General features: G+C 39.2%; 2 protein-coding genes across 4 annotated transcripts; one reads left to right on the forward strand and one right to left on the reverse strand.

Annotated features, from left to right (window-relative positions):
* Positions 1-3,728: 3,728 nt before the first annotated feature.
* On the reverse strand, positions 3,729-11,252 carry CCT5 (chaperonin containing TCP1 subunit 5). The gene is made up of 11 exons (XM_068671011.1): positions 11,065-11,252; positions 10,648-10,708; positions 10,398-10,562; positions 9,702-9,900; positions 8,406-8,598; positions 7,565-7,714; positions 7,112-7,231; positions 6,496-6,681; positions 5,349-5,486; positions 4,960-5,140; positions 3,729-4,003 (listed from the first exon to the last, which is right to left on the reverse strand). The coding sequence occupies exons 1-11, from the start codon at positions 11,167-11,169 to the stop codon at positions 3,876-3,878; spliced, it is 1,626 nt and encodes a 541-aa protein (XP_068527112.1). The 5' UTR covers positions 11,170-11,252; the 3' UTR covers positions 3,729-3,875.
* An 85-nt stretch (positions 11,253-11,337) lies between these two features.
* ATPSCKMT (ATP synthase c subunit lysine N-methyltransferase) lies at positions 11,338-27,112 on the forward strand. Of its 3 annotated transcripts, none has more exons than XM_068671013.1 (5): positions 11,338-11,603; positions 11,886-12,169; positions 14,758-14,895; positions 15,927-15,977; positions 19,608-27,112. In XM_068671013.1, exons 2-5 carry the CDS (start codon positions 11,888-11,890, stop codon positions 19,803-19,805), a joined length of 669 nt encoding a protein of 222 aa, XP_068527114.1. In that variant the 5' UTR covers positions 11,338-11,603; positions 11,886-11,887; the 3' UTR covers positions 19,806-27,112. The 3 variants fall into 3 exon arrangements, with proteins under 3 accessions (XP_068527114.1, XP_068527113.1, XP_068527116.1); XM_068671012.1 differs by having other exon boundaries at positions 11,338-11,558; XM_068671015.1 differs by lacking the exon at positions 15,927-15,977 and having other exon boundaries at positions 11,338-11,558.
* The last annotated feature ends 111 nt before the right edge of the window (positions 27,113-27,223 follow it).

Consider the following 27,223-nt stretch of genomic DNA (forward strand, 5'->3'; position numbering starts at 1 on the left):
ATCACAGAGAGGACTTGTTTACAAAGCAAACACTGTCAGTCCATTTAATTGGCTCTTTAACATGGCGAGAAATGTTCCCTGGCAGAGAGCTCCCGGGAAACCCTCCAAGCTGTGAAATGGAGAGGTGCTTCTACGCAGGGAGGACAAACGAGGCTAGTTCCTCACAACTGAATCATCCCTCTTCGGGTGATGGTGAGGGTTCAGTCAGGGGTTGTCACAGCCACAGCCACTACAACAGCAATTTTTAACAGTGCGTGGCACAGCAGCGACAGAGGAGGGAAGTTTACCTGACTTTACCTGACTTCTGTACAGCAAAATTGATCAAGCCAGGATCTGCTTAGCAAGACTGCTAGACTGGCTCCGTTTAGGATCCTGGTTGTGCTTCCTTGCCTGTTTGTCAGGTGGGATTGCTGAGACTAACTGCTCATGTCATGACCTGCCTTCCCTGCGCAGAACAGTCAGAAAAGGGCAACTTGAAAGACAGCAATTTTTTTTCTTAAGTGTAGGAAAAATATGTTTGTACTAGAAAGCATCAGTTTGCAGCAAACCAAGAATGTTGTTTCACAGCTCTGCATAACTTTGTTCCTGGAAAAAATCTTCTCAGCCCTAGTTAAGCTGAATCACCAGGACGCGCCCAAAGCCCAAGGCCTGGCCCTGGACCAACAGCAGGCAGCGGCTGCCATGGGCTGGGTGTGAGCGAGGGATGGGGGAACCTGCGGGCAGGGCTCTGGGCAACCTCACCTTGTACACCTGCCAGGTGGGAAGGAGCTCAGGCCCTCAGGAGCACAGCAGGAGAGGCTGAGAAGTGAGGCTGGAGAAAGGCAGTTGGCAGCACAACTACTGCCAAAGCAAGGGGCTGGGGTGAGGGCCCTAGGACGATGTGGAAAACTGAGTCTAAGAGGGCACGTGGGACATGTATGAAATCAGTCGAAGCAACTGAGCCCCTGACAAAGATTCAGCTCTTGCTGCTGACAAACGCATGCCATGTGGGTGATGCTAGCAGAGCTGCTCGGCTCCTTCAGCTGGCTTTTAACCATGTCCACAGTCCCTACAACACGGGTGTGCATTCATCGCCCTCCAGTGGCGAACCTTGTGTTTTCCCTGGTGTAAAGGAGTAGGATCTGAAGGGAACATGGGATGCCTGTGGTCCTCAGCCCCAAATACACACACCACTAGGCAAGGCTTTCATTTCCCAAAAGTACTAATGTTTACAGACACAACACGCTTAATTTAAACGTCTGTGTTTGTCTGCCACAGCTTTATCATCACTCAGATGTCTCCTCCACTCTATGTGACTAGGGCAGACCACAGCACAAACTCACAATACTGCTACTCCCACAGCCCTGGAAAAGCACAAATCCATTTACATCAGCCCCGAGAGTGTACCAGTTTGAGCTGCATCAGTTCCATTAATCTGGGTTAATGTTTTCAGTTGCATGTTGCTTGTCCTCCAATTAACTGCCTATGCAATAACTAAATACATGTTAAACAACTAATACATCAAATTCAAATAACTAATGTATGTTAAATAACAATGTAGCTGATACTACTACATGTTGAAAATCAAGTCTCTAATAAAAACAGTCATTTTTAGATTTTTTTCAGCATTCCACCACTGAACTTCAAATTTCAATACTAAGGTCTGACTGAAGGTTAATATTTATATACAGAGCACAAAGTCTTATTTCCTTCAGTCAGATTAACAAAAACACATGATCTTGCAATTCTTGGACTCTTCCCTGTTGTTCTAGAGACTTCTCAATTAGGCAGTTTACTACAAAAGAATCATGTTCCCAGGAATAATAAAAAAAAAGTTAAAAACCACAATGTAAATCTGGACATATTTCAACTCACATATCATTAGAAACTACCAGCATAACATGCTGCAGATCTTTCTGATAGTGGGAACAGTTTGGTGTACACAAACTGTAGGCTCCAAGATGCTGTGAACCAATTCCATATACAACCTGTGGAGCATTGCCACAGCTTTCTCCCCTCTAGTGGCAGTGCTGCTTGCAGAGCCCGCACTCGCTCATGTCTCCTGGTCAGAATACCAAACTCAGAACAAGAGAAGCAGTGTCCAGCACTGCCTTACTTCTGGGCATCTCCCATTTTAAATAGGTCACATCACCTATGCCGTGCCAAAAGACAATATAACTGAAAGAGGTGAAGCTTTTGAATAATTTGGTCATGGAATTCATTGTTACAGGCAAGGACTTGAAGGGAAAAGCTAATGAAACACAAATAACAAACCATTTTCTCACTTCCTTTTCATCCTATGTACAATCCCACCAGTACAATTAAACTACTCCTTAGAAGTCCTAGCTATAGCCACGTTCATTCAGAGCTATTAAGCAAAGTAAGAGCTGGCTCTACATGAGCCAATGGATTTATGGGATTTTAGTCACAATTACAGCCATAAATCAATTCCAAGTGCCAGACTTCAGCTACAGTATAACTGTGTAACTGTTCTGTCCATTGATCTGCATGTAAATAAACCTATTTTGGAAGAGAACAACGATGAACAGAAGTTACAGTAGTCAGTTTCTAATAAATTAAAATCAAGCTTTGCAGGATTCCTCCTTAGATAGTTATGGAAATACACTTTTATAACCAGCACTGGAACTTCACACCATAAAAATCAGACTTCTCTAACCTTCCTCTACTGACACTCACTGAAGGATTTTGTTTCACTCAAGTGGTAATTGTAACACAACTAGAACAGAACATACTAGCTAACAGAGGCAAGAGAAGTAGCTTCCTCTGTACTACTATGAAAAAACAAACAACAACAACCAAAACACCAAACAGAACCCCACACCAAAAACCTACATGTTATTTCTGGTTTGCTACTTGCTTCTTACTAGGAACTATATATGCAAAGATGCAAGGTAGCTTACAGGTAAATTTTACTCCTCCATTTTAAAATCATTTTTGGGATATATGAAGTAAGTACATTTACTCTCGGTAGCATAGGTATGTTCTGGGAAGAAAAAAAAAGAACTAAACACATGGCTGAATGCATATCCCTGTAAAAAAACCTTCTCCCTGCACATCAATCAGGAACACACTAAATGTGAGTGGTAACAGGCCCAATGAAAGTTAAAGTATTCAGAGAATTGGTTTGAAGATTCTGCAAGGATCCAAATAATCTTTTTTCCTAAACCCTTTCATAAAACCTTGTTTTTTTAGGGTTTCCTAAACCCTGAACTTCTAGATGGTCATATGTGGTGCAGAACCGGTTATCTAGCTTGTTTCTTGTAATGTGATATTCGTACATGCCACTGTTCAAATGGCTCTAACACTGTAATTACTCAATGGCTGTCAAAACCCAGGAATGCAACAAACACAGGTTGCCTTGATATAAAAAAAATTCCTACTCAGTACCACAAGTGAGAACTGGAAGCATGTGATCTGGATATTTTTCATTGCCAAATTTAAAATTCATACTTGAGATATTTAAGAATTACCAGAGGCTACAATAATTTTCTGCTTACTTCACTGAGAGACAGAAGACCTCTTAAAATGAAAATCTGCAGACTTAGCTCACAGGCAGATAAAGGAATTAGCTGCAGGAGCAATGGAAAAGGACCTACAAAATTCTATTAATGCATTATCCATGCTTTTTTTTTTTTCCTTCCCCATACATTCAAGAAGTTTTCCCTAAGAACATTCATACCCCTCTAAGAAAAAATGCAATGAGGCTTCCAAAACTAGTACTGAAACCATCAGTGCTAAATTGTGTTTTATTTCCAACAATTAGCCATTACAGTATCTGAAACAGTGTCCAAAATAAATAGCTGAAGATGAAGCATCAGAGTACTACCGTCTTCGCTACTGCTGTGGCCCCCTTAATGTTTCTTGCTTTTCGACCTTTACTCTTCAGATTCTCCAGGCCTACGGATATCATCGATCTTCAAAATCATTCTAACAACCTGAGTCGCCAGAGAAATCTGTTGTTTCTTACCAATCAAGGTTTCTATAACATGTTGCTGTTTCATATCTGTAAAAGAGATGTGAAAGAATTAGATGGCTTCCTCAAACCTAAATATAACATTTAACACAGACAGTTATTTACTATACAATTTTAAAGAAGATACTAAATTACTCTTGCCCACCATAGTTAACGAATACTTTGTATAAACTATAGTTTTAAGTCTGGGTTCTTCCCAAAGACCATAGAACATTAAGATCAAATCCTTTTCCCCAGTTAAGCCTTCCTCAATCATAACTTCACCTTCCTGTACTTCTATGTACAAATATTAGAAGCATCCTAGGGGCAGAACGACCACTGAAAGCTGACGTGCCGTAATGCAGAGACATCTAATCAAGGAAGGGCTATGCATTACACAAACACAAGGCTTTATGCTGTGTTCCAAAATGTAGTGCCTTTTTTTATTTTTCCTGAAAGGAACATGAAAATAAGAATTTGAACAGTGTAAATTCAGATGAAAACGTATTTTCATACGCTGATTTTGTAGCCTTCACTTGCTTGTTATAGGTCTATATATGTGCACGCAGCAGTGTGAACAAGACTACCTAAAGACATTTCCAACCTTTTGCTTTCTTCTTCGCAAGCTGTTTCTCAAAACAACTGTTGGTTGGTAGGACTGCACTGTAAACTGGATCACTAAAAATACAGTACTAAGAACACATCCCATTTTTTCCTCTTAGTGACTAGTTTTTATTCCTGTCCCACCAGGTCAGCAGGATCTACAACTAATCTTGTCACTTTTGGTTCAAGCAGTTACGTATTTTCTTCCTATCAGACATCATGTGTCTCTCCCACTCCCATTTATTAGGACAAGGGAAAAAAGTTCATAATTGAAGTGACAGACATCTTAAAAAAAAAAAAAAAAGGAACTAAAAGATAAAGGGGGGACAAAATATAACCTTTTTCATTTTTTGAGGAAGAAAACCCTGTTATGCTTCTCTCCTTCTCCCCATTACACATCTTACCATTTGTTCCTTTCTGCAAACAATCAATGCCAAGAGCAGGATTATTTTCTTTCACTTGTCTAGCCCGTACTTCAGTCATAGTGTGTATTGGATTCATTCCACTGTTCTCCGACAGGGCCATGGGGATTACCTCCAGGGCATCTGCAAAAGCTCTCATGGCATACTGTTCCAAGGATGGGCACTAGGAAAAAACATAAAAAGGCACTTGCAACAACTTTACAAAGAGGGGAAGCAAAACTTTAACGCTGGTTATCAGCAAATGTCAGGAAGTTCTGTAATATGCATTTTTCTGGAAGCTCTTTGAAGCTTTTTGGAAACTCTTAAAATGGTCTTAATCCTTTTTTTCTCCATGGGAAATTAACGAGAGTTGTAGAATGTTTCTTCCTTACCTTATCTGCTGCTTCACTGACTGCCAAGGCACAAGAAATTTCAGCAGCACCACCACCATACACAATACGATTATCACGGACAAGATTCCGGATCACACATAATGCATCATGAAGAGATCGCTTTGCTTCTTCAATGATCTGGAATTAGAACATGGCATATACTTTACAGCACACAACTGACTGATATGAAGATGAATTTCCTAGTATAGAAACAAAAACTGCACATGAACTAGAGGATCTCTTCACTGCTCTACTGCTGCTATACTATACTACTTCAAAAGTGTTGGCTTCCTAGTAGCAGAGAAGGAATGAAAAATACATACCAAGACAACAGCCACAAATGTAAATGCCAACATTATTTTCAGACTGCAATTTGTGTCAACTCCAACAGATGTAGAAGGATTTAACAAGCTATGCTAACCTTTCATGAAGCATTTTTGTTTTCTGGAAGAACTCTTTAGACTGGCACTTAGAATTCTTTTTTTCCCATTTTTCACCCAAAGTAGAATTTGACCTATACTAAATGTAATTCCACACTAACAGTTCAGTCAATGACTAGATTAAGTAGAGAAGCATTAAAAATGGTTTCATTCTGTTCTTTTAAACTGTTATAAATTAGAAATGACATACAGAAGCACAGAAAACCTGATCTCGCAAAAATACTAATATATCTTTACTCATAAAACTGACCTTTCCATGAGAAAAAAAAAAAAACACCCACAAATAAAATTATTTCTCTATTTACAAACAATATGGTCTAATAGTGAGAAACATAACGTTTTCATTCAAAAACATGGGATATGAATTTAACGTGACTTAGCAGTCACTGTTGCCTACAGCCCCACTTCCCCCAAATTCTTCCAGTGCAGAGTAAAATTTAGATAAAAATAATCAAAGAGTTAACATGCTCTTAATATGAAAGAAACTACACATTCAACAACTGAGGCATCAAACATTAGTAACAAACTGCTGTGATCCAACCTGGTAGGCAGCTAAACAGCACACAGCCACTTGCTAACTGCAAGTGAGCATCAGTGCATTATCACCATTATTCTCATCCTCAATCCAAGCACAGCATCACACCAGCTACTAGGACGAAGATCAATTCTATCCCAGCCAAAACAAGGACACAAACTAAGCACCTTACCATTTTATTTCCTCCTCTAATGAAAATGGTCACAGCTCTAGAATTCTGACACTGTTCAATGACGAGCATCCTGTCCTTTGTTGTTCCAAAGGAGATCTCTCGGACGATGCCAGCAAACCCCAGCTTCTCTGGTGTGAGTTCACAGAAGCGAGGAACAATGCGCCCTCCAGTTGCAATGGCAATTAACTAAAATTAAACAACCATCAATTATTTTGAGAAGACTTCTCCATAGTGCTTAAATAGTATAAACCAATCTATCAAATGCCTCCAAAGTTACATTCTCATTGCTTCAGTCAAAGGGCAGATTTCAGGCAATGCCTTGTTTCTACACACACTAAGACTGAAAGGAGAAGTAATTCCAGCCACATAAAACCTGTAACAGGCAATATGCATGGATATCAATAATAGACTGTAACCCCAATAATCCTAGGTTCTTCCCCTAGATCTTCTCAGTGATTTTGCTCCAATATTTACCAATATCACACCTCATTATGCAGTTCTACCTAGAAAGCCCACACTTTTAATTGGTACAGCACTACACAACAAGCTGGTTGTATAATATGGCAGTATAACACGAGGACTGGTGCAAATCCCAGTTTCTGAAGATTTTACTTACTTCTATTTCAGGTCCACCAACCCAACGAACAGCAGGCAGCTCGTTCTGGAGCAGCAAGTGGTTTGCCTCATCATCAAAACCCCACTGGCAAATAGCAAGGTTTGCACCAGTGTCTTTTATCTGAAATCAACACACAACAATCTGCTGATCAGCACTAACAAAGAAAGGAAGACAAGTTTAACAGTTTTAATTGCACTTTTCTCAAAACAGAACTCTCTGAAGAAGGCACGTACCTGTATAACTGGCATATACAGAATTGAAAGTACATTTCAAACTAGAGTGTTATCTATTACTTCCATAAACTTAACTTTCACTCACAGCCTTACAATTCTTTGTATGCTGCCTCTTATCTGGATTAGTAGCTCATTTGTAGAAATAAATCAATGCATTATGCTGTTTTGTGTAAAGGCTATGAAAAATTACAGAACAGAGAAGTAACATTGAACACTTCACCTGTTTCACCATTTCTTCAAACTTCTCCTTCTCGTACTTCTGCAGTGCCTTGTAATCTTCCACAGATGTGACATCAAGCTTATGCTTGGTTTTGGGCTTAGGTGGTTCAAATGGACAAGTAAGGATTGCAATTTTAGCATCTTTGAGCTCCTGTACATTAACATAAAATAAAATAAAATTAAAAGGTTGCACAGTAACACCTCTTTTATTTGCACAATACACAAGACATTGTTGTTAAAAAGGGAGAGACAGAAAGAACCTTGAAGATCACTTGACTCTTTCTGAAGTTTTAACTAACAGCCACACACTTCTATTAAAAATCTAACTAATTCAAAAGAAATTCCACAGCTTCAAGACACTGTTTAAGCACTCAATCTTTACCAGTTATTTTAAGTATTAAATTATTAAAAAAAAAAGAACCTCCTACCTACTGTGACCATTGAAAATACTACTTCTATGGTGTTCCAAACAGGACAACACTCCAACTCATAGAGTGTAACAGTACAAGCTTCGTGGTAATGAGTTGCGTTAAAAATCAGTACACTAACACTTGGTTCTCAATTCTAACACAGTTCTTTGCATTACTCTCTACAACGGACTTGCACTCTATGCTTGTTCTCACTTCGTTGTGCAGTAATCATCTCCCCAATCACTTCTCAAGACTCTTGTGAATTCTAAGTTGGTCCTGTCCAACAAAGAATAATACTCCTCTTCCCTTCCTCTGTTGATACATGAGTGAAGCAACAAGTTTAAATGCTTCAATGCTAGAACAGCATTTTTGGTCTATTTCTATGCAGAATCATTTAAACTGTTACAGATGACAACCAGAGTGTTCACTTACTTTAGGCATCTGCGGATGACTGAAATCTTTATCCACAATCACTCCTTTAACCAGCTGTGTATCCTCCAGTCTACCTCCCACTTTGCCTTGCACTTTGATCAGCTCAAAATCAACATCTTTACGTTCCATATCTGCTACTGTCAGTACAGCATTCACGGCAATTTCTGCCATTTGTCTGTGACAGCGGTTAACTCTAAATAAAAGAGAATACAATGAAGATGTGTTATATGTATACAGTTCAGAAGAAAGAGATTCTGTTAATCTCAAATATAATATGCGTGTATATATATGTGTGTGTGTGCATATATATATATACACACATATATGTATATACATATTTGCATTACTAATAGCTTTTGTTTGCTGTATGAAGAGAGGATGTCTTGCTCACTGGTTCACCTGAACATGCCAAACATGACAGAAACCAGAACACAGGATATAGCCTGTCTTCATGAACACAGTTGCAAGACAGATTTGAAACAAGCAAGGAGAACTAACTACTACTCAAAATACTCTAATCCCAGAAACCACTGTTCAGACAGGTCTGCATAGGAAGCTCTTACAACGTGTCAAAAGATAATGCAATCATGAACTGCACTTTGCAAAAACAGGCCCAGAGTAATTAATAATGAGAGACATCCCTCTCTGTACTTTTAACTCTCTCTCACGTGTTTCCTATAATTTTAGGTATTAACTCCACAATGGTATCTTAGAAAGTTAATGGCCAAAGAGGGACAGACAAAAGCTGTCCCAAGAAATAAAACTGGGAAATGACACTGATGCTCATTTACTCCATACTATATAGCAAATAAATGTTACAGTACAAATGGAAAGCTCACTTTTACCCCCAAGATCTTAATTTAGATTTGTATATTTTAATAAAAATGCACTTATGGAACCAGTAACTACCACTACACGTCTTTTTGGGTAAAGAGAGAGACAGAACTAACAGGTAGCTAACTTTTACACAGTTTGCACTTGCTATGATGCACAAACACAGAATAAAATAGGTAGTAGAAAGAAATTGATTTTGCAGCTGTTTAACTTCATGGAGTTGCCCCTTTAGAGAACAAGGGTTTCACAGTTTCTTATCCTGAGATAAGAGTCCATTGAGAAAGCAGCCAAAATCAAAGAAACATTAAAGAGCAGCCACTCTAGTAATAACTTAATAATTTATCAAAGCATCAAGGATTTCTCCTTTCAAGTTAAGTGGAAAATATAAGTATTTGTAAATTTTCATGTACGCATGGAAAATATAAACATTTGTAAATATTCTCTAAGATTTTGTGAACTTACACTTTAGAGCCTAGCGTTGTCTTGGCTGTCTGGATCAGAGGCTCTATGTTCTGTGGGTCAACTGGAAAGCTGTCACTGATTTTGTCGAGATGCTCAATAGCAATGCGAGCTGCCTGCTCGTAACCATCCGCTATTCTGATGGGGTGAATACCACGGTCCAGCAACTGCTCAGCCTGTTCCAACAGTGCTCCAGCCAGAACTGTAAAACAAAATTTTTAAATAATGTTCACTCTCCCACAGATGGAGGCATCCTGTATTATACATTATCAAAAGCTTAAGAAGTATACCTTTGGATTTATTCTGCAGTATCAGTTTGAGGTTTATTAGGTAATAATATCAGTAATAATAATGCCATCAATGCCCTACTTACTGAGAAAGAAGACTGCATTGAGACTGTAAAAGCACAGGAGACAATAAGATCATTACGGAAGAAAATTATGCAAAGAGTTCTGAAAGTACAAAGAGGCCTTCCAACACTAACTTCAAATGCTGCCATACTTTAACAGAGACACAAAAGCACCTTTTGGATTAAAAAAAACTCCTAACAGATGAACTAAAAAGAATACTGACACAGTAAATACTCTAAAAATGTGCTTCAGAAAAGCCTCTGTCACCCTATAATGATTTCTTAAAATAGTTTAAGGAACTTGGCTTTAAAACTAGAAATGCCAAACTAAACGTAAAATCATTTCTTACCAACGACTCCTGTAGTTCCATCCCCAATCTCATCATCTTGAGATTTAGACAGCTCCACCATGAGCTTGGCAATCTGGTGGTCCACATCCATCATATTCAGGATGGTAGCACCATCATTGGTAACTGTCACCTCACCATCTTTGTCCACCATCATTTTATCCAAGCCTGAAAAAGACAGAACGTGAGGACAAATCTAGAAACGCCTGAAAAAAACAATTAGTAAGTAGAAATAATTGAAGTGATTTATTACCGTTTGGCCCAAGGGATGTTTTCAGGGTATTTGCCACTGCCTTTGCTGCCATTATGTGAGACTATAAAAGAATGGAAAAGTTAATTCAGTATTTTGCGTCCACAACTTGCAGTATTAAGCTAAGAAATATAGAGAAAAACTGTTATATTGTGGTAGTTAAGTATTACAAATGTTATTTTAAGTAGGAATAGAGAACTATGACTGGAAAAACACCTACACATGCACATGGCTTTTAGATTAGGTATTTCACGAGCCTTTTTGTCACATATAGAGGTAAGGCTGATAGAAGAACAACTCACTCGCACGTTTAAGGCTCAGAGAGGAACACCGAGCGCACGGCTCCCCCCGGCCGCGTGTGGCGGCCATCCCCGGCAAGGCCCCGCCGCCGCCTGCCAGCCCCCCCCCCACCCCGCTCACCTTGAGCGCCTCCAGCCCCATGAGGCGCGTTTTGCGCTCCTGGTCCTTGAGGATGAGGAAGGGCCGCCCATACTCATCAAACGCCAGCGTCCCCATGGCCGACATGGCTGCGGCGGCTCCCAACGGCCCCCAACCGCTCCCAACGGCCACCCGAGCACGAGCCGCACCCGCCCCGCACGCCGCGCCGTGACGTCACGCGCTCAGCCCGCCGGCGCCACCGCGCATGCGCACAGGGCATCCCCGCGACATATTTGGCGGGGGGGAACTTACGTGGCGCCCGCCGCGGAGCTTTCTGGAAGCGGCCGGGGGGCTCCGGGCGCTGCGCGGCGCTCGCGGCCCCGTCCACCAGCGCGGGGTGTGGGGGGGGAGGGAATGCGATTAGGCGCAATTCGGGCGCCAGGCGGGCCGCAGCGAGGTGACGGGAGAGAATAAGGAAGGGCAGCCCCGCTGCCGAAGGGTGCCGTGCGGATCTGCTCTTCAGCGTGTGCGGAAAGGTGCTCGCCCTCCTCTCTTCTCCCCCCCTCCGCCGTAGAGGGGTGGTAGGGTCCTCCTCCATAAATACGGCCGCCGGTGGTGGGGGTCCCTCATTGTGGGGTGTGGGGTCGGTGGGGTGGGGAAAGGTGTCTTTTCCTCTTTTTCTTAATGAGCAATAAACCTAATACCTCAGCCTCTTATATGCAATAATTTAACTTTTTTTTAAGCCATTAGAATCAAATGAAGTGTTTAAGCACCTCCCTTGCATTACACGTGTCACATCATAATATTTTGACCGTTAATCCCTCAGTTAGTGAAGCCATCCCCCTGTTAATCTTTGTCCGCAGGCATGGCGTCCAAAGCACTGGTGGCAGAGAGCCCCGCTCCACTCGCGCAAGGAAGCCCTGAGGAGCCCTCCAGAAGAAGGCAGTGGGGGCTGCTGGCCACGGGCGCAGTTGGTGGGGTGCTGGTGGCCCTGTACGCCGTGGTCACCCCCTTCCTGGCGCCGGCCCTCAGGAAGGTCTGCCTGCCCTTCGTCCCCGCCACCTCAGCGCAGATCCAGAATGTCCTGAAAATGTTGCAGGGCAGGAGCGGCTCTCTAGCTGACATTGGCAGCGGGGATGGCCGTGTTGTAAGTTACAGACGTCTCCTTCCTTCTCTACCTCAGAAAAGCAGCAAATACTCCACTCCTGCCCTCTGCTTTGTCATATTTACAAACGTTTTCCTTCACACCCATTGTATTTTACCAAGCTTTATGCAAAGCCTGAGAATGGTTTACGTTTAGTTTAGGTGAACAATCGATAGTTTTGTTCCTGCCTTACTCTCAGCTTGACAAAGTAGCATCCCAAATCATAACCTCATCTTGTCGCTTGGGAGGCATTGCACTGCGTTCACATAAAAAGATGTAATTAAAGGATTGGCACTGTGTTTTCCAGAGAGCTGTATTCCACATAGGTTTATAGCTGCAGCATGTGAGGCTGTGAGCTTAAATAACCCTCTGCTTTTGGAGCTGCAGCTCTGTGATTACTGCATAAAAGTGACAGAAGAACAAAAAGATGAGAAAGGAATGATGGATTACAAAAATAAATATCATGGTATCATTAAAACTATAGTCTTAATGACATTGTACACTGCTGGCTGCCCCATTTCAACATGAATGTGGTAAAATCAGAGCCACTGCAAAGCTGAATGGTACGAAACAACTGTGGAAAGGCTTCTCTACCCTCAGCAGACTTTCAGTACAGAAGCTAGTTCAAGGCTTTTTCTGTATGGAAATTAGGATATAGGACAGGTAATTTCACTAGCTTCAAATGTTTTTAGTATTGTAACACCCATTTTTCAGTGTCAGTTTCTGGTCTTTATCATTATGTGGCAAAGTTAGGATTCATCCAACCCACTGCAAAATTACTTTAAGATTGAGCACAACAGCTTGCTGTGGAGTTTTGGGGCAGAAATAGATTCAAAAAGAAGTTAGGGAGGTCTGGGGGGAAATTTTTGGATAGCCAAAGTGATGCTGTGATGCTGTTTGGGCATTGCCCAAACCTTCCATTTGTCAAAAGTGGTGGTGAGGGAGAGCGCTGCAGAGAATAGTATTTTTTTTTTGTAGTTGTGGTGCTTTGGGTACTATTTTTAAAGCACCTGTGTAACAGGATGGTGCATTAAGTGGGTTGTTGATGGAAACAAGGAAGATCTTTCTTGAATACTGCTTTTGTCCATGTTTCATGTGAATGATTTGACCATCTCTCCATGCTGCAGTTGTATTTGGACATCCAAATCTGTGAACGAATTGCACCTAAGTAAGGCCTAGGGAAAAGCACATAGGTACAAGAGAACTACAGTTTCTGATGTCCTCTCTACTCAGCATTCTGGGTCTTGACCCTTATCCAAGACAACTAATTTGACTAGTTATTGCGTATTTTATTCCAGTTCCATATTTATCTACATATGTAGGCACCTATATATACACATATATATAAATACACATGTATTATAAATGTATAATACATGTAATATAAATATATATGTGTATATATGCACATTAGTGCCTAAATGGAGACTGAAAGCTGCTTGGAGAGCCAGGTGCCCAAAATTGGATGCTCAGTGTTGCCTCAATGCATCTGTATTGAAAAAAGTTAAGCTTCTGTTCACGTTTGTAAATATTTAGCACTTACACGGTGTGTTCTGTGGACAAATATGAACATACTTTATTTTCAAGCATGTTGAAAATGTCAGATTCATTTACTATATTTGAAAATTTGGTGTGTGTGATGCAAGTAGTGTTGTTTTAATACTGTGCAGCACATTGTGTGATAATGCTGTTTGAGATGTTGTATTAAAAAATTTGTACTTCTTCCTGATTCTACCTTGCCTGCAATTCGTATCTGATGAGGCTTTTCCTGATTAAAGCTTGGCAGTAACCTTTTAAATTATATCTCAGTCCTAGATTTTAATATTTCTAAAAATTAGTGTGCTGTTTTGAAGTTTCCTTAAAAAATAAAAAATAAAAAAAAGCTTTGATTTAGTTAGAGGACATTTGCTATATAGCATAATGATTCTGAATATTAAGGTCTGATTTGAGGGAGTATACTAGATACATTTTGTTAACTGAATTACCTTTTGCCTTTTCAAAATGATGTGTGAAGTTTAACATTAGCTAAAAGATACACTTTGAGGTTTGCTCTGTGATTTTTTTTTTCTTTAATTTTTATTTTTATGGATGTCAACAGATTGGTTTCACAGACTTTCCACTGATAGGTCATTTTGGCTTTGATGCAGGGATCTTTCAAGTGCCTTACCCTTCACTGCTTCTCAACTAGGTTGAATGCTCTAATTCTGAGCGTATCTGCTTATGTGTTTTACTGTCTCCAGGGTCAGTTTTGGTACTCTTGAATTCTAAGGTAGTGTCATGAATATGTTAAATTAAACTTTTATGTGAGCTGTAGACATAGTACAAGCTTACAGCTTTGTCCTGTGAATGTTTAAGTGGTTAATTTTGTTTGTGTGAATATCAATTTCAACAGAACTAATCATAATAGCAAAATATAATCTGAATTTTTGTTTGCTATGCTACCATTCTCTTAGGAATTAAAATCTGATTGCTTACAAATGTGCGTTCCTTTGACGTGTAAATAAAATTCTGTCCTTTCTCCTGTTTGGATGAATATACCTTTTAGCATTCTCTGTCTGTTTTTAAGTGAAGATTTCTTCTCTTCCTTGTAGGTGATAGCAGCTGCCAAAATGGGATTCAAAGCTGTTGGTTATGAGTTAAATCCCTGGCTAGTCTGGTACTCCAGATACCGTGCCTGGAGAGATGGGGTACATCACAACACCAAATTCTATATCTCAGACTTGTGGAAGGTAGGTGCTGGAGTACCTAAGAATGAATGGGAGATTTCCATAATTCAGAGATACTTTCTTGGAAGAATTGTATTTGTCTGGCCACAAGATGCTGTACTGGGCTTTGAGAAGAGTGCTTACAGCATAGAAACAAGGCTCACTGCACGTTTACAATGCTCTGCTGGTTTTGTGCTGGAGTGTCTTGCTGTGCTTTTCCAGTACAGATTTTCTGAGCATACTACATTGTACTTTTGCCAGTTGAATGATGTGGGCTACTGTAATGTCAGGCTTCGCTGAGAGCTGCTTCTGTGGAGTTGGTAACAAGACTCTTGTTCACCTAATGTGCAAGAACGCTGTCCTGTGGTATTGCATTAGATGTGTGTTCTTCTGTAGCTGTGCAGTATGTTACCTGATTCTTAGTGTTGCTTCAAGCTGTTTTTTTTTTCAACGTGCATTCATTTGAATGAAAATTGCATCTTTAATGAGACTTACTTTTTGCTATATTTATGTTTGTCTCCCCCCAGCTATTCCCATCAGTCTTTTTTCTTTAAGTAGCATTTTGTAAAGAGTAAAGTGGATACAAGGAATCGGTAAAAAGTGTGAATATACTCTTTTTTTCTCTTTATTCAGGAGAGGTGTGTTGGAAAACTGGGCACTGACTAGAAGAACCCAGGCATTGCAATGGGAAGCTCCAATAACTAACATTTAACAAGATGGGGCAAACTTAAAGCATATCTTATGTTAACATATATAGGAGTTGTGGGAAAACATAACAGTGAATAAAATCATATAGTGTTTTCTAAATTGATTTTCTTCATGCTCCTGAAATTGGAGCCGTATCCTTGACCAGGCAGTAGTTTTCTGCTACTCAGCAGAATAAAGTTTTCTATATGTGGAAGTTCGTGAGATGAATACTTGATATTGGATATCCTTTCTTATTTTTGGTCTAAATCCCCGTTCAAAGGAGTGTATTTAGAGGGTTCAGGTGAGAATGGTGAGAACTTCTCCAATTAGAGTGCTCATTTCTTTAAGGCTTTTTTTTTTTTTTTCAGGTTTCTTTTTCCCATTATACAAATGTTGTTATTTTTGGGGTACCTCAAATGGTAAGTTTTATTATTTTTGCACAGTTATTTTAATACCAACATACTCATCTGCAAAATAAATCAACTTACAAAATGTCAAAGGTAGTACTAATAATATTTAGGTATTTCATCGTTGGTTATTAATGTCCATGATAAAACCTGGTAAAACTTGTGATGGTGTGCAGACTGGAGCTCTAAAAGCATTCCTGGATGGCGGCGGTGGTAGCATTGTATTTAGCATCAATTAGTGAAGTTCAGAATCAAAATGAAAACTGACGTACTTAAGTTGCCTTGAGAAGGTGATAGATCAATTCTTGAATATTTCAGGTTTTCATACTGGGAAAAAAAAAAAAAGTATGTTTGCAGGGAGAGGAGGGAGTAAGAAACTGTCTACAGCTGCTTTTCTGTGAACTTGTCAGTGGAAGTTACTGAACTTTTGTTAGATTATCTAAAAATGGGATGACCTCAAATTAGGCTAGTAGCTAGTATTCTGAAATAATTCCTTGCTCATTTTAGACTGTGAGGGTTTTGGGAAGGAAGACAAATACTTCAAGTGTAATTGCTAGAGAACAAGTGTACAAATTTCTTTGATTTTTAGGAGGGCTTTGTAGCTTATGTTCATCGTGTCCCATGGGTTCTTCAAAATTGCTGTAGATATTACTGCATAGAGACTATTTTGGTATATTAGATAAATTCAGTCAGGACTTTGACTTTGACTTTTGGCTTTATCTAGTTTTTCTTTTTTACTACAGAAGAGAAAAATTATATTTTCTATATTTATCATTAGAAACTTCTATATATGTTGAATGCGTATGGAGAAGTGAAATGGAAATATATAAATGCTTCCGTACTGCTGCTTTTTTTATTTTTTTTGTGCTAGGGCAGATGTGGGATGAAGTGGAGTGAAGAGCTTTACGTGATGCTATACAGTGCAATATGCATTGGTGTGGTAGTAACAGGAAGACACAACAAGAAGCATAATGATGTTTCCTTACTCTCTGATTTTTCCTTTATTAGCATTGGAATTAAAATACCTACTTCAGATTCACGTTGTAACTCGTGGTGAGAACTGAAGTGAAAATGCGTTTTTTCCTACTTTTCTGGTGGCGTATTAGCGAGAGCTGTTGCAGTGCTCGTGCTGCAGATGTTCCCAGGTTTGAATGCTGCGTGTTCTCTGGCCTGGATTCCAGGAGGGGGCAGTATAAAGATTTGAATCTGCAGTCACAAAGTCTGCAGTTGCACCAAGAGCACAAGTGCAAGGGAAGAAAGATATTTCAGTAAACTAAACAAATGCCCTAGGAGAATGTCAGCATGATTAGTTGAAATACTGGCTGAATTTTAAAATTAGCTATTTTACCCCATTTGTATACTACTATGATAGAAAGAGTACCCTTTAGTCTCAGAATAACTTCAGTAAATTCAGCAAATATTAGTCTTAATTCTTCCAATAAAACACTGTCATAAATGTAACAGACCCAAACGTAGGAACTACAGTGTGTCCTGAGAATTAATTTGCTCATAATGTTCTTTAAATTTACTTTCTATGTTGTGAATGCTTAGTCTCCTGAATGACTAAATTGATTTTCTAGAAACTCTTAATGCATTTTCTCTCTCTTTTTTTTTTTTTTTGACTGAGGGCAATAAATGTCTTTAGCTTTTATAGTAATAGTGGTCTGGTTTGATGTTGTCACACTGTGCTTTTATTTCACATCCAAGATTAGCTAACAGAACTGGGATGTATTGATCTTTAGTGAGGACTCTGAGACCTCTCTGTTCTTGCAAGCATCTGGGGGAAGATGTGTTTATCAATGAGTCATTGCAGAGAGACTTTTACTTGCTCGGGGTGGGATGACAGAATTTTTACCAGGTGTTCATGTTCACAACTGCAGTTGAATTTTAACTAAATATGTCCTGTACAAAAGTTTTTTACTAAGCTATTTATCTATATAGATGTAACAAATAAAATCTGAATGATATAAAATACAGTATGGCTCTAACACTTAATGTTACTGAGAGATTTAGCTTAAAACTACTTTGGGTTTGGTTCAAGAATGCAATTGCTTTTGGCTGAGCTGTTAATGAAATCTTCTAATTTGAGACATGAGATACCACTGTTTTTCATAATTACTCAGTAAAGATTAGGCTAGGTCCATGTTTGTGGACTGTATTAATTGCTATAACAACTTAGTCCTGTCTCTTCTGGTGTATTAGTTCAGTTTGAGATATGAAATTGGGCTTATTTTTCTCATTTATTTAAGCAAAAATGTTTAAAAGCATTTGCTGTATGGAATAAATCAGAGCACAGAATACTTAAAGGCATTCATAGATCTAATATACCCATGAGTTACCTCTGAACAATTTTCCTAAAATATCCCATTGTAAGCTTAAATTTAGCTATAGTGGGATGGAACATCAAAGGTAGGCCCTGCATGTATGTGAGAGTTCAAGTTAGCTTTAGCCTTTGAAAACGTTTTTGAAAGCCAGTCTTGTTTTCTAATGTGCTCTGTATTTTTTGGTTTGAAATTTTTGTTTATCTTGTGTCCTTCCTGACTTAAATTGAACTGTATTTGTAGATAATTACTATCCTTTCAACCTTTTAATAGTTAAATGCTCTGTCACAATATCAAAGTACAAATATTTTAATTTTGGAGCTCGCTGCTATAATTACTCACTGAGATAGATATCATTTGTCAGAAGGAATTCCAAATGGATGTGCAGTGATCTACTGAAGCATAACACCCGATTTTTGCAAAGGACAGAAATGGATAGATCTATGCAGCGTCCTCCCAGCCCCCAATATAACAGCAATCTGGGGGTTGGAAAGAAAATAGCTGTGTTAATTCATTTCTCGCTTAATCCATAGAGGCATTTTTGGCATACTTATGGGAGATAAAGTGCCTGGGCAGAGTGTTGCTCAGTTCTGGAGGGGTAATGATATTTCCTGTAGCAAAAATTGAGGTGATACAAAAGCCAGTGGAGGAAAGTTGTACAGAGCAGGTCTCCAACCAAGGCAAGCTGTAGGGTGGTTTGTGCTGTTTCACACAGTGCTGTGCAGGGACTTAGGTGTTTGTGTTAATAGTCTGGAGCCAACAAAGCACAGTTCCAGTGCTGTGTACCATGCCAGTACTTTCTCATACAGTGAGAGCAGAATGCTTGCTTTGGTTTGCTGACCAGATGTGGGGTTTTGAGCCTCCCAAGATATGTCTTGGCGTTAGACTGGAAATCATGAGAAGCATCAGCCTTTGAGTATCACGCAACTTGGTGTTATAAATTCTATACATTTGAGACGCTAAACTCTAACTGTCTGCAGGGAAGAATCTCACTGAAGAGAATAACGAATTAGAACATGCAAAGTCTTGCCTTAATGTGGTTGTGTGTGTGTATTTGCTTTTGTTTTTTAAACTAAAGGTTTATCTACTGTAATTTAATTTTAAAGACTTAGTTACAGTTGTAGTGATCTCACTGGTCAGGGCACAATAACCATTTTCTGGTTTTAGATACTCTTTGTCAATGCATCAAACCAGAATGTATCAGGAATACTTCCTATTTTTTTCAAATATTCCTCAAACCTTGGACTTGTCTTTGACACTTAAATTAGAGAATGTTTCTGTTTTGTACTGTTCCTGAAAGTTTTTTGTTGCTGCTCCACAGATGCCACAGTTGGAGAAGAAACTCAAAGAAGAGCTTGAATCTAATGCCAGAATCATCGCCTGTCGTTTTCCTTTCCCTTGCTGGATCCCAAATCATACTACAGGAGAAGGAATAGACACCGTTTGGGCCTATGATTTGAAGTGTCCTAGGGGAAGCGAAAGTAAAAGCTTAGAAACAACACCAGCAGCAGAATCTTAAACATCTAGTGTGTTCATGTACTGAATTTTTCAGCTTTGACTTCACCAGTTGGAAGATGAGATTAACATGAAATGGAGACCGGGATTTTGAGGTGTATATTCTTTAAAATAACTGAAGTACATTGGTTATCTGAAAACACAAAAAGGTTTAGTTATAGGATGTGGTGTGTTTAGTAAAAAGTATTGAAAAATGTTACAGAATCAGGAAACTTTAGTATAGAAAACAGGATAAAGCAGGGTTCAGTACTGTTACGGGAAGCATGTGTGAGTTCAAATGCTCAAATTGGCTAGCCTAAAACCAGAGGTCATTTGGTCCAAGCCCCCTGCTCAGGCAGGGCCACCTGAAGCCAGTTGCCCAGGTCTGTGTCAGACAGCTTCTGAGTATCTCCAGGGAGAAAGCCTTTGCTGCACAGTGACTATGTAAGTTTGTCAGACCTCTGCACAAGTGCTGTCTGGAGATCTAAGCTTGAACAAGTTAGGGAGTTGCCACCTGACAGCTAGGCGGTTGTTACCATACCTAAAATTAGTTCAGGCCAAGAGAAGCAGAGAAATGCTGCTCTTGGGTCAACACAAACCCTGTGACATTTCATTAGCAGTTACAAAAACAGGTTTCTTGAGTTTAAGGTATCTGACTTGAAGAGAAGCTGGTTGTTATTTGGGATGTGTAGCTACAGGTATACTTGTCCTCAAGCTTTTCCGTGTGTGTGGGGGGGGGAGGGGAAGAGGAAGGAGAATGTGAAATAAAATCCTCACTGAGGAGATGAAATGACGCAGTAGATTTTTTTTTTCTTCTTATACTGTATACAAAACAGGAGAAGAAAGGGGCAGATGTATCCTCAGGAGTCTGCGAAAGGAGAGATTATTTCAGCCTCACATATGGCAAGGCACAGCTGTGAGCACTGGGGCTGTATGTCCTGAAGAACACTGATTACTAGTAAACCATCTTTTACAGCATTTCACTGCCGTGTAGCATAGTGGGTCTTGAAAAACTACACTAAACTCTTTCCACCACGATCTAAGAGCTATAAATACTACACAATGATAGGACTGAGCTACAGTGGCTTATCTGAATGTCTGCACTTTAATATCCCAAGGCCATAAAGCTGGAATCTTGGACAAAGGAAGTCTGAAAATATTTCCACCAAAAAGATGGTACAAAAGGGGATGTTGGGTAACTAAGCCAAGAGTCCTTCCCTGAATGTTTATAAAGGAGAAGAGGCAAAAATTTTGGTAAATTGTGACTCATCTGCCATGCAGTGCTTTCAGCCAAGTTTCTACTGCTTGCTTTTACCAATGGTCACTAAAGTTAGTTTGCAAGGAATGAAGTAGATATTTGTTTTCCTTTTTGTTTGGCTATATATTTGTCTATTGCATTATCAGTTATTTGTCTTTTAAAAAGGAAATCTGAATTTCTGAATTGTACATGTAAAGACTTTGGAGCGGGCTTCTTAGTTACCACCTATGGCTCCAGAAATACCTGTTAAGGAGGGCGAGATAAGGAATTAATGACCTGATGGTCTGAGCTTTAGGAACACTAAGTACAGTTCTCAAGGCAAGGAGAAATTTATGATGGCTCTTAAAGTGAAGCAGAAGGCTGTTTCTTACTCTGGACATTTACCTTTTGTTAAGTGTCTCTGCTGAAGTATACAGTGGTCCGTAGGTTTTTATTCCTTATTACATAGAGGAATGCAGTGCATTTCCTGCTTCCATGGCTGAAGTGTAAAGCAGAAAGCAAGCTACTCTGCTTTACACAGGAGGATTGGGAAAGCGCTTTTTGTCATGTCATCCTCAATTTTCATGATCACTCGTGTTGGTATTTAATCAAGTAAACTATCAGAGGAGCACAACTGTGGCTTCAGTTATCACTGTATAGATTATTATCTTGATACATTTCCAATTGCTCAGGTGATTATGATTTCATTGATGTGCTGCTTCGAAGTACACATTTGTTACTTATGGAAACCAAGAAAGCCATAGAGAACTGGCTTAATTAAATTACAGCACAAGTCTGAAGCCACAAGAAGGAAACCCCCAAGCTACACTGCTGTTCAATACCGAAGTAATTCAGATACGCAGGAAAAAAACAAAACAACGGTAGTTTATCTTTGTTTACATCTTCTAGTAGAATGACTTGACTTTTGGGAGCCACTTGTTTCATCCTTTCCTCGTGCTGCCAGATCTTAGCAAAAAAGCTGCTACATTTCTGAAAGAGTAATGCTTTCCTGAAATCCTGTAGAATTTGATCTGTTTGAAAACAAAATGGATTGGCGTTCTTTTGGACTCGGACTTTCAAATTATTTTTTATTTATTCTTTGAGGCACGTCATGTCCCCACGGGCTTCGTGGTGCAAGATCAGTTGCACCAATGCTCCTATTACATAATCTTGTAGTTTTCTATTTGACACGAATTGACTTTCTAGAGAGAAGGACAGTGGTATGGTTTCAAGAGAGCCATCCTATATGCAGGTCGCTCAGTAAGTACTGCACAGTCAGTATAACTACATAAGTCTCAGCTAAGCTTGCCCAGAATTGTTTGTGAAATATACACGTATTTTATGAGCTTTGGGCATTTCTGTGTTAGTAGGTATATTGAAGTTCTTGACTTACCCTCTGGAGTCTGATTATATGCTGTCATATAATCTAACACTACTCCAAGGAAGCTAAGCCTCTGTGCTGCTGTTTGTGACTCATGAGTTGTAACCAGGTAGGAAAATAAGGAATCAAATTTAAAATACACTACCACATTCCACAAGGCTGCTTGAATGAGTATGGTTGGTGTGAAAACACTTTGAGAGCTCAGGCTTAGGGAAAGCCTTTAATGAAGGACACATCTCATAAGGTGATAGAGATCTCCCAAATTCTGTGTTTTTTTTTTTTTTTTTTTTTTTGTGTGTGTTAACATAGACTTTTCTCATGCATGTAAGCTTTAACAAATATTGCCACAACAATACCATTCTGAGATCCAAGAAGGAAGTAAGCAGAGGTAGCATCTTGTTCATCTTCTATGTGTTGAAGGATGGGGAGAAAAGAAGGGTGCCTCACAGCCCAAGTATGGCAGTCTGAACTATTTCAAAAGCAGTTTGACAGACTCATCTTATCTGTGTGCATTTCTCAGTGGATGGGTGCATCCTTAGTAAGAACAGGCTATGATGAAATGGGAGTCAGAAATGAGTTAGCCAGATACCACAGTGCTTGAATGAACACTAACTCTTCACAGGTCACCTCAGGCTTCTCTAGATTGTTTTTATGTTGGTTTGCAAATACTGAAGCATTGTTCAAGAAACCATGAATCCTTTGGGTTCATGATTGAAGAGGGCAGCCTAACATCAGATTTAATGACAAGAAATTCTGATTGGAGTTTTTTTTCCTTTACTCATCCAAAATTAGCATATCTCTAGTTTTGTAAAGTAACCACAATTTGTTTTTTTGAAGTAACATGTTTCTGCCAGAATAGTTCTTGAAATCTTGATTAGAAATTGTGACCTCTGTGTTTAACAGTTAAAAATCACCCCAAGTGTGAAAGCTGCAAAATAAGGATTTTCAGTATTTTTCTTTCTGTGATAATCTTTCTATTCATCCTTGTGTGCTTTACCAAGGAAGACTTTTACATGGTTAGTTAACAGTGTTTTCTGCATTCTGTTTTTCTGCTATCTTCCTCTTATTTCAGTGTTTGTTTTTATTTTTCATACTGTCTTTAACAGTTTTGGCTATTTGTCTTCATAAATTCATCAGGGCTTCCCATTTCCTTTCATTTTCTGTAAACTGGTTGCCTTTTTCCAGCAAACCTTGCATAAATACTAAATATACTGCAGGAATGTCCTCTTTCTCTGTAACTTTTTAACATGTATTTAACTAACCCACTTGATTTATTTAGCTGTCTGTATGCTGACATAAGCATGATTTTTGTTTCCAGTAAATGAAAGAAAAACACATCCATCCATATGGTATTAGACTGAAAAACAGCCTAGGTCTACAACGGTTCTGGACATTTAGTAGTTTTAAGTACTTAATTTAGCATTTTTATTATATTTCATCACTTGGGAAATGAATACAGGCTTTTTATCCATTCAGTAGTCCTTTTCACTTGGGTTATTTGTTCAGGTGGGATTTTTGCTGATTTCTTTTTCTTAGTGTAATGTTGGGTTTTCTATTAGAGGCTTTGGCTGAAATGTTGAACTGGTGTTTTTGCTGTGAATTGCTGCGTGGTCCTTGAAAAATCACTGTAATACAATCCAGTGAACTGCTAGGATTGGTTAAAAAAAATAAAAAAGTAAAACCTGCTTACCAGTAAATGTGAAGGGATACTTCTCTGCTTACTGTATGTTGATGTTTTTTTTAGATGAAGTAAGTTTTGGAAGTCCCATGTAAAGCCTGTGGGATAAGGTTTTGAGGTCATCAGAGGTCTTTGCAAGGTCGGAAGCAGTAAATTAATGGCTTTCAACCTGAGGTCTGTGGGCTGCTTCTGGGGAGTCCAGATGTAATTTAATAGGCAGGTCTACTGTCAGTAGGTTTGTATTTGATACTGTAGTCTTGTCTTTCCATTGGAAAATTTTACTGTGTCTTAAACAAACATCTGAGAGTTACTGAACTAAAAAGTACTGGTTTAGGTACGATATTATGGGCCAATGAGAATGAGTTTATCAAAGGAATGGATTTTTATTGTCTTTCTCTTGTCCCTTGCATTGGGCTGCTGAGCCTTGAACCTTTCCTTTATACCAATGTATGAGTCTCGCCTCTTCTTGTAAGCACACAACTTCGTGTCTACCTGTGAGGGTAGGTGCATTCTAATCAATTCTAGCTTTGAAAATGGAAATGTGTGGAGAGCACAGGGAACGAAAAACAAAACCACTTGAGCATCAGTGTAAGTTCTGGGAGAGAAATGTGCGGTGTGGGGTAAAATCAAAATGCAAGGGGCCTTCTCTGTCACCATTCCTCTAGCCACCTACAATTTTGTCTTTTTTTTTTTTTTTGTCCCCTGGCACTATGTAGCTCTTTTTGTAAGTGTACCTTTTCTTTCCCATGTTTTTTCCTCAAGCTTTTCAGAATGCACACACAATTTGAAATAATTTATATGTCCAAATGTGCCATTCTTTAAATTGTCTACAGGGCTCCTCATCTGTGTCCCTGTATATTTTATTGCTTCTTCCTTTTCTTCTGCACATGTAGAAGCCAGATTTATACTCTGACTACCTGCATGCTTAATTCATAACTAAGTTTACCAATCAAACACCAATTAAGGTTATTTGCAAACACAGATCTCACACTGAAGCAATTTTACAAAGATTCTGAGCATGAACAGAACAAGTAATGTTCATGATGCGTGAATACCAATGTTATTTATGATGGGGATGGTAGGATCTCGTGTTGAAATACAAATAAACCCAACCCCTTCCAAGTGAGGACATTACCAACTCAAAAGGAAACTGCATTTATCACCCTGAGAAGCTGAAGAAATAGTTTCTAATATGAACAGAGTTTCTGGTTTCAGCAGCTGGCTCACCATGAGTTAAGTATAGCACAGGTCAGATCCATATTGATTTAACAAATGGTTTAAGTTTCTTTGAAGTGCTCGCTCTTTTCTTGTAAGCCTCCTGGACAAACCATCTAAATCAGGTTGTTTGCTCATTCTAATAAAAATCCTGATCAAACAGCACACTTCTGAGGTTTATTTGTCTGCTGCATGAAAATTAGATAGTCTTGAGCACTCTTCCAGGAAACAGGAGACTTGGATACTGGATCTTTAATGAAGATTTGTCTGATCTTATACGTCTTGTGCAGTTCCCACGTGCACTTCCCCTGCGTTACATGAGGGACACTCCAGCTGCTGCTCCCTGTGCCTCGTGGTGATGGGAATCCCACTGACCCTGCCTGTGGGGTTCCTGCCTGCCGTGGTGCCTCTGGGCCCTTTGGCAGGCTGCTGGGATGGGAGTGGGCAGGGGGTTATTTGGGGTGTCCCCATTGCTGTTCTGTGCTCCTCTGTGGGTGTGTGGGTGAGCTTTTGCCACACAACCTAACATAACCTAAGTTTTGGTCCTTACCGCACAATTTCTATCATAAAAATATCACAATATATTGACATAATGAAAATGTAAGTATAATCACTGGTACTCTGGCAATAGACAAAGCCAAAGGTTACTGAATGGAAGTTTCTAGGTTGGAGAAAGAGACACAAGTGCCTTCTCCCTTTGGTAAGCGTGCATTGTTCCTATTAACTGTGAGGGAAATTGTATGCATTTAAAAATATCAAAAAGAAAAATAAGGTAGTTGGAGTGCATTGCATTCACCCCTGCTGTAAAACGTGATGCTAACACAGCAGTATTCAGTTTCAAACTGCTACTGAATAGTAAATTTCACAGCACTTTGTAGGGTTGGCTGGTATTGTCTTCACCCTATACAACTGCAAAAACTGAAGCAAAGAGCTGAATTGTTCAGGACCATGGTGAAGACTTCTAAGTCTGCAATGGCATGTCTGCATCTCCACATCTTCAGCTAAAGAAATTCTTTTTTTGGCTGAATGGCTGCAGTACCTGTGCATTTTGACAACTGATGTAGCCAGAGATACAAAGGTCGGATGATCACACCTGCCATTTGGTGCTGCCTTCTTACTGATGACCGTAAGACATGGCACCTGCAGTGGTTGTGTCTGTCACGTTCCTGATTTTGATTTTACATTCCTCAATCTTATGTTTTTTTATAGCCTTTGCTACATCAAATAGCTCTTATGATTTGATGTCTCCTGGTTACTAGCTTTTAACTGCATTTGGATCCTTCTGTCACTGTTTATAGATGCAACTTCATAATAAAACTTCTAATTTATTTTTTAAGCGTATGACTTGACCAAGATGTAAAACATAATGTGTATTGTCTCACATAACTTATGAAAGTCAGTCTGGTTCTTCTGTATATTGATCATTTCCATTTTTTATGACAGAAAAGTTCAAACCACCATTGTTAACTATGCTGTATTGCAGACAATTTGTATTTATTGTGATCTTCTTATTGTATTGTTTTACTTACCTTATTTATTTATTTTAGCCTTTGTGAATTGTCTGTGTGTTAATGCCTTGTTGTCATGTCACTAAATCAGCATAAACAAGATTTTTCTCTTCAGAAACTCATAGGATTGACCCATCATGGTCTGCATTTGTAAGCTCACATGTTCTCATTTCAAACTCTTATTTTTTATTTGTAATTATTCATAGATAAAAAATGAGATGAACCCAAAGAACTGTTTTTCTTAGGCCTCAATGACTTCCTTTTATCAAAATGTCATGTAAAACAGAATTAAAAACTTTTATGTTCACAAGAATTGGCTGCAGCTCTTGCTGTTATAACTCACTGTTCTTGGAAGCCAAAGCTCTTTCACCCTGAGATTACTAGTGGTTTAAAGTACAGTTATTGTCTTGATCTTTTATTTCAG

This window comes from Anas acuta, chromosome 2, assembly GCF_963932015.1.
Source record: "Anas acuta chromosome 2, bAnaAcu1.1, whole genome shotgun sequence".
In the NCBI taxonomy this organism is placed as follows: Eukaryota; Metazoa; Chordata; class Aves; order Anseriformes; family Anatidae; genus Anas; species Anas acuta.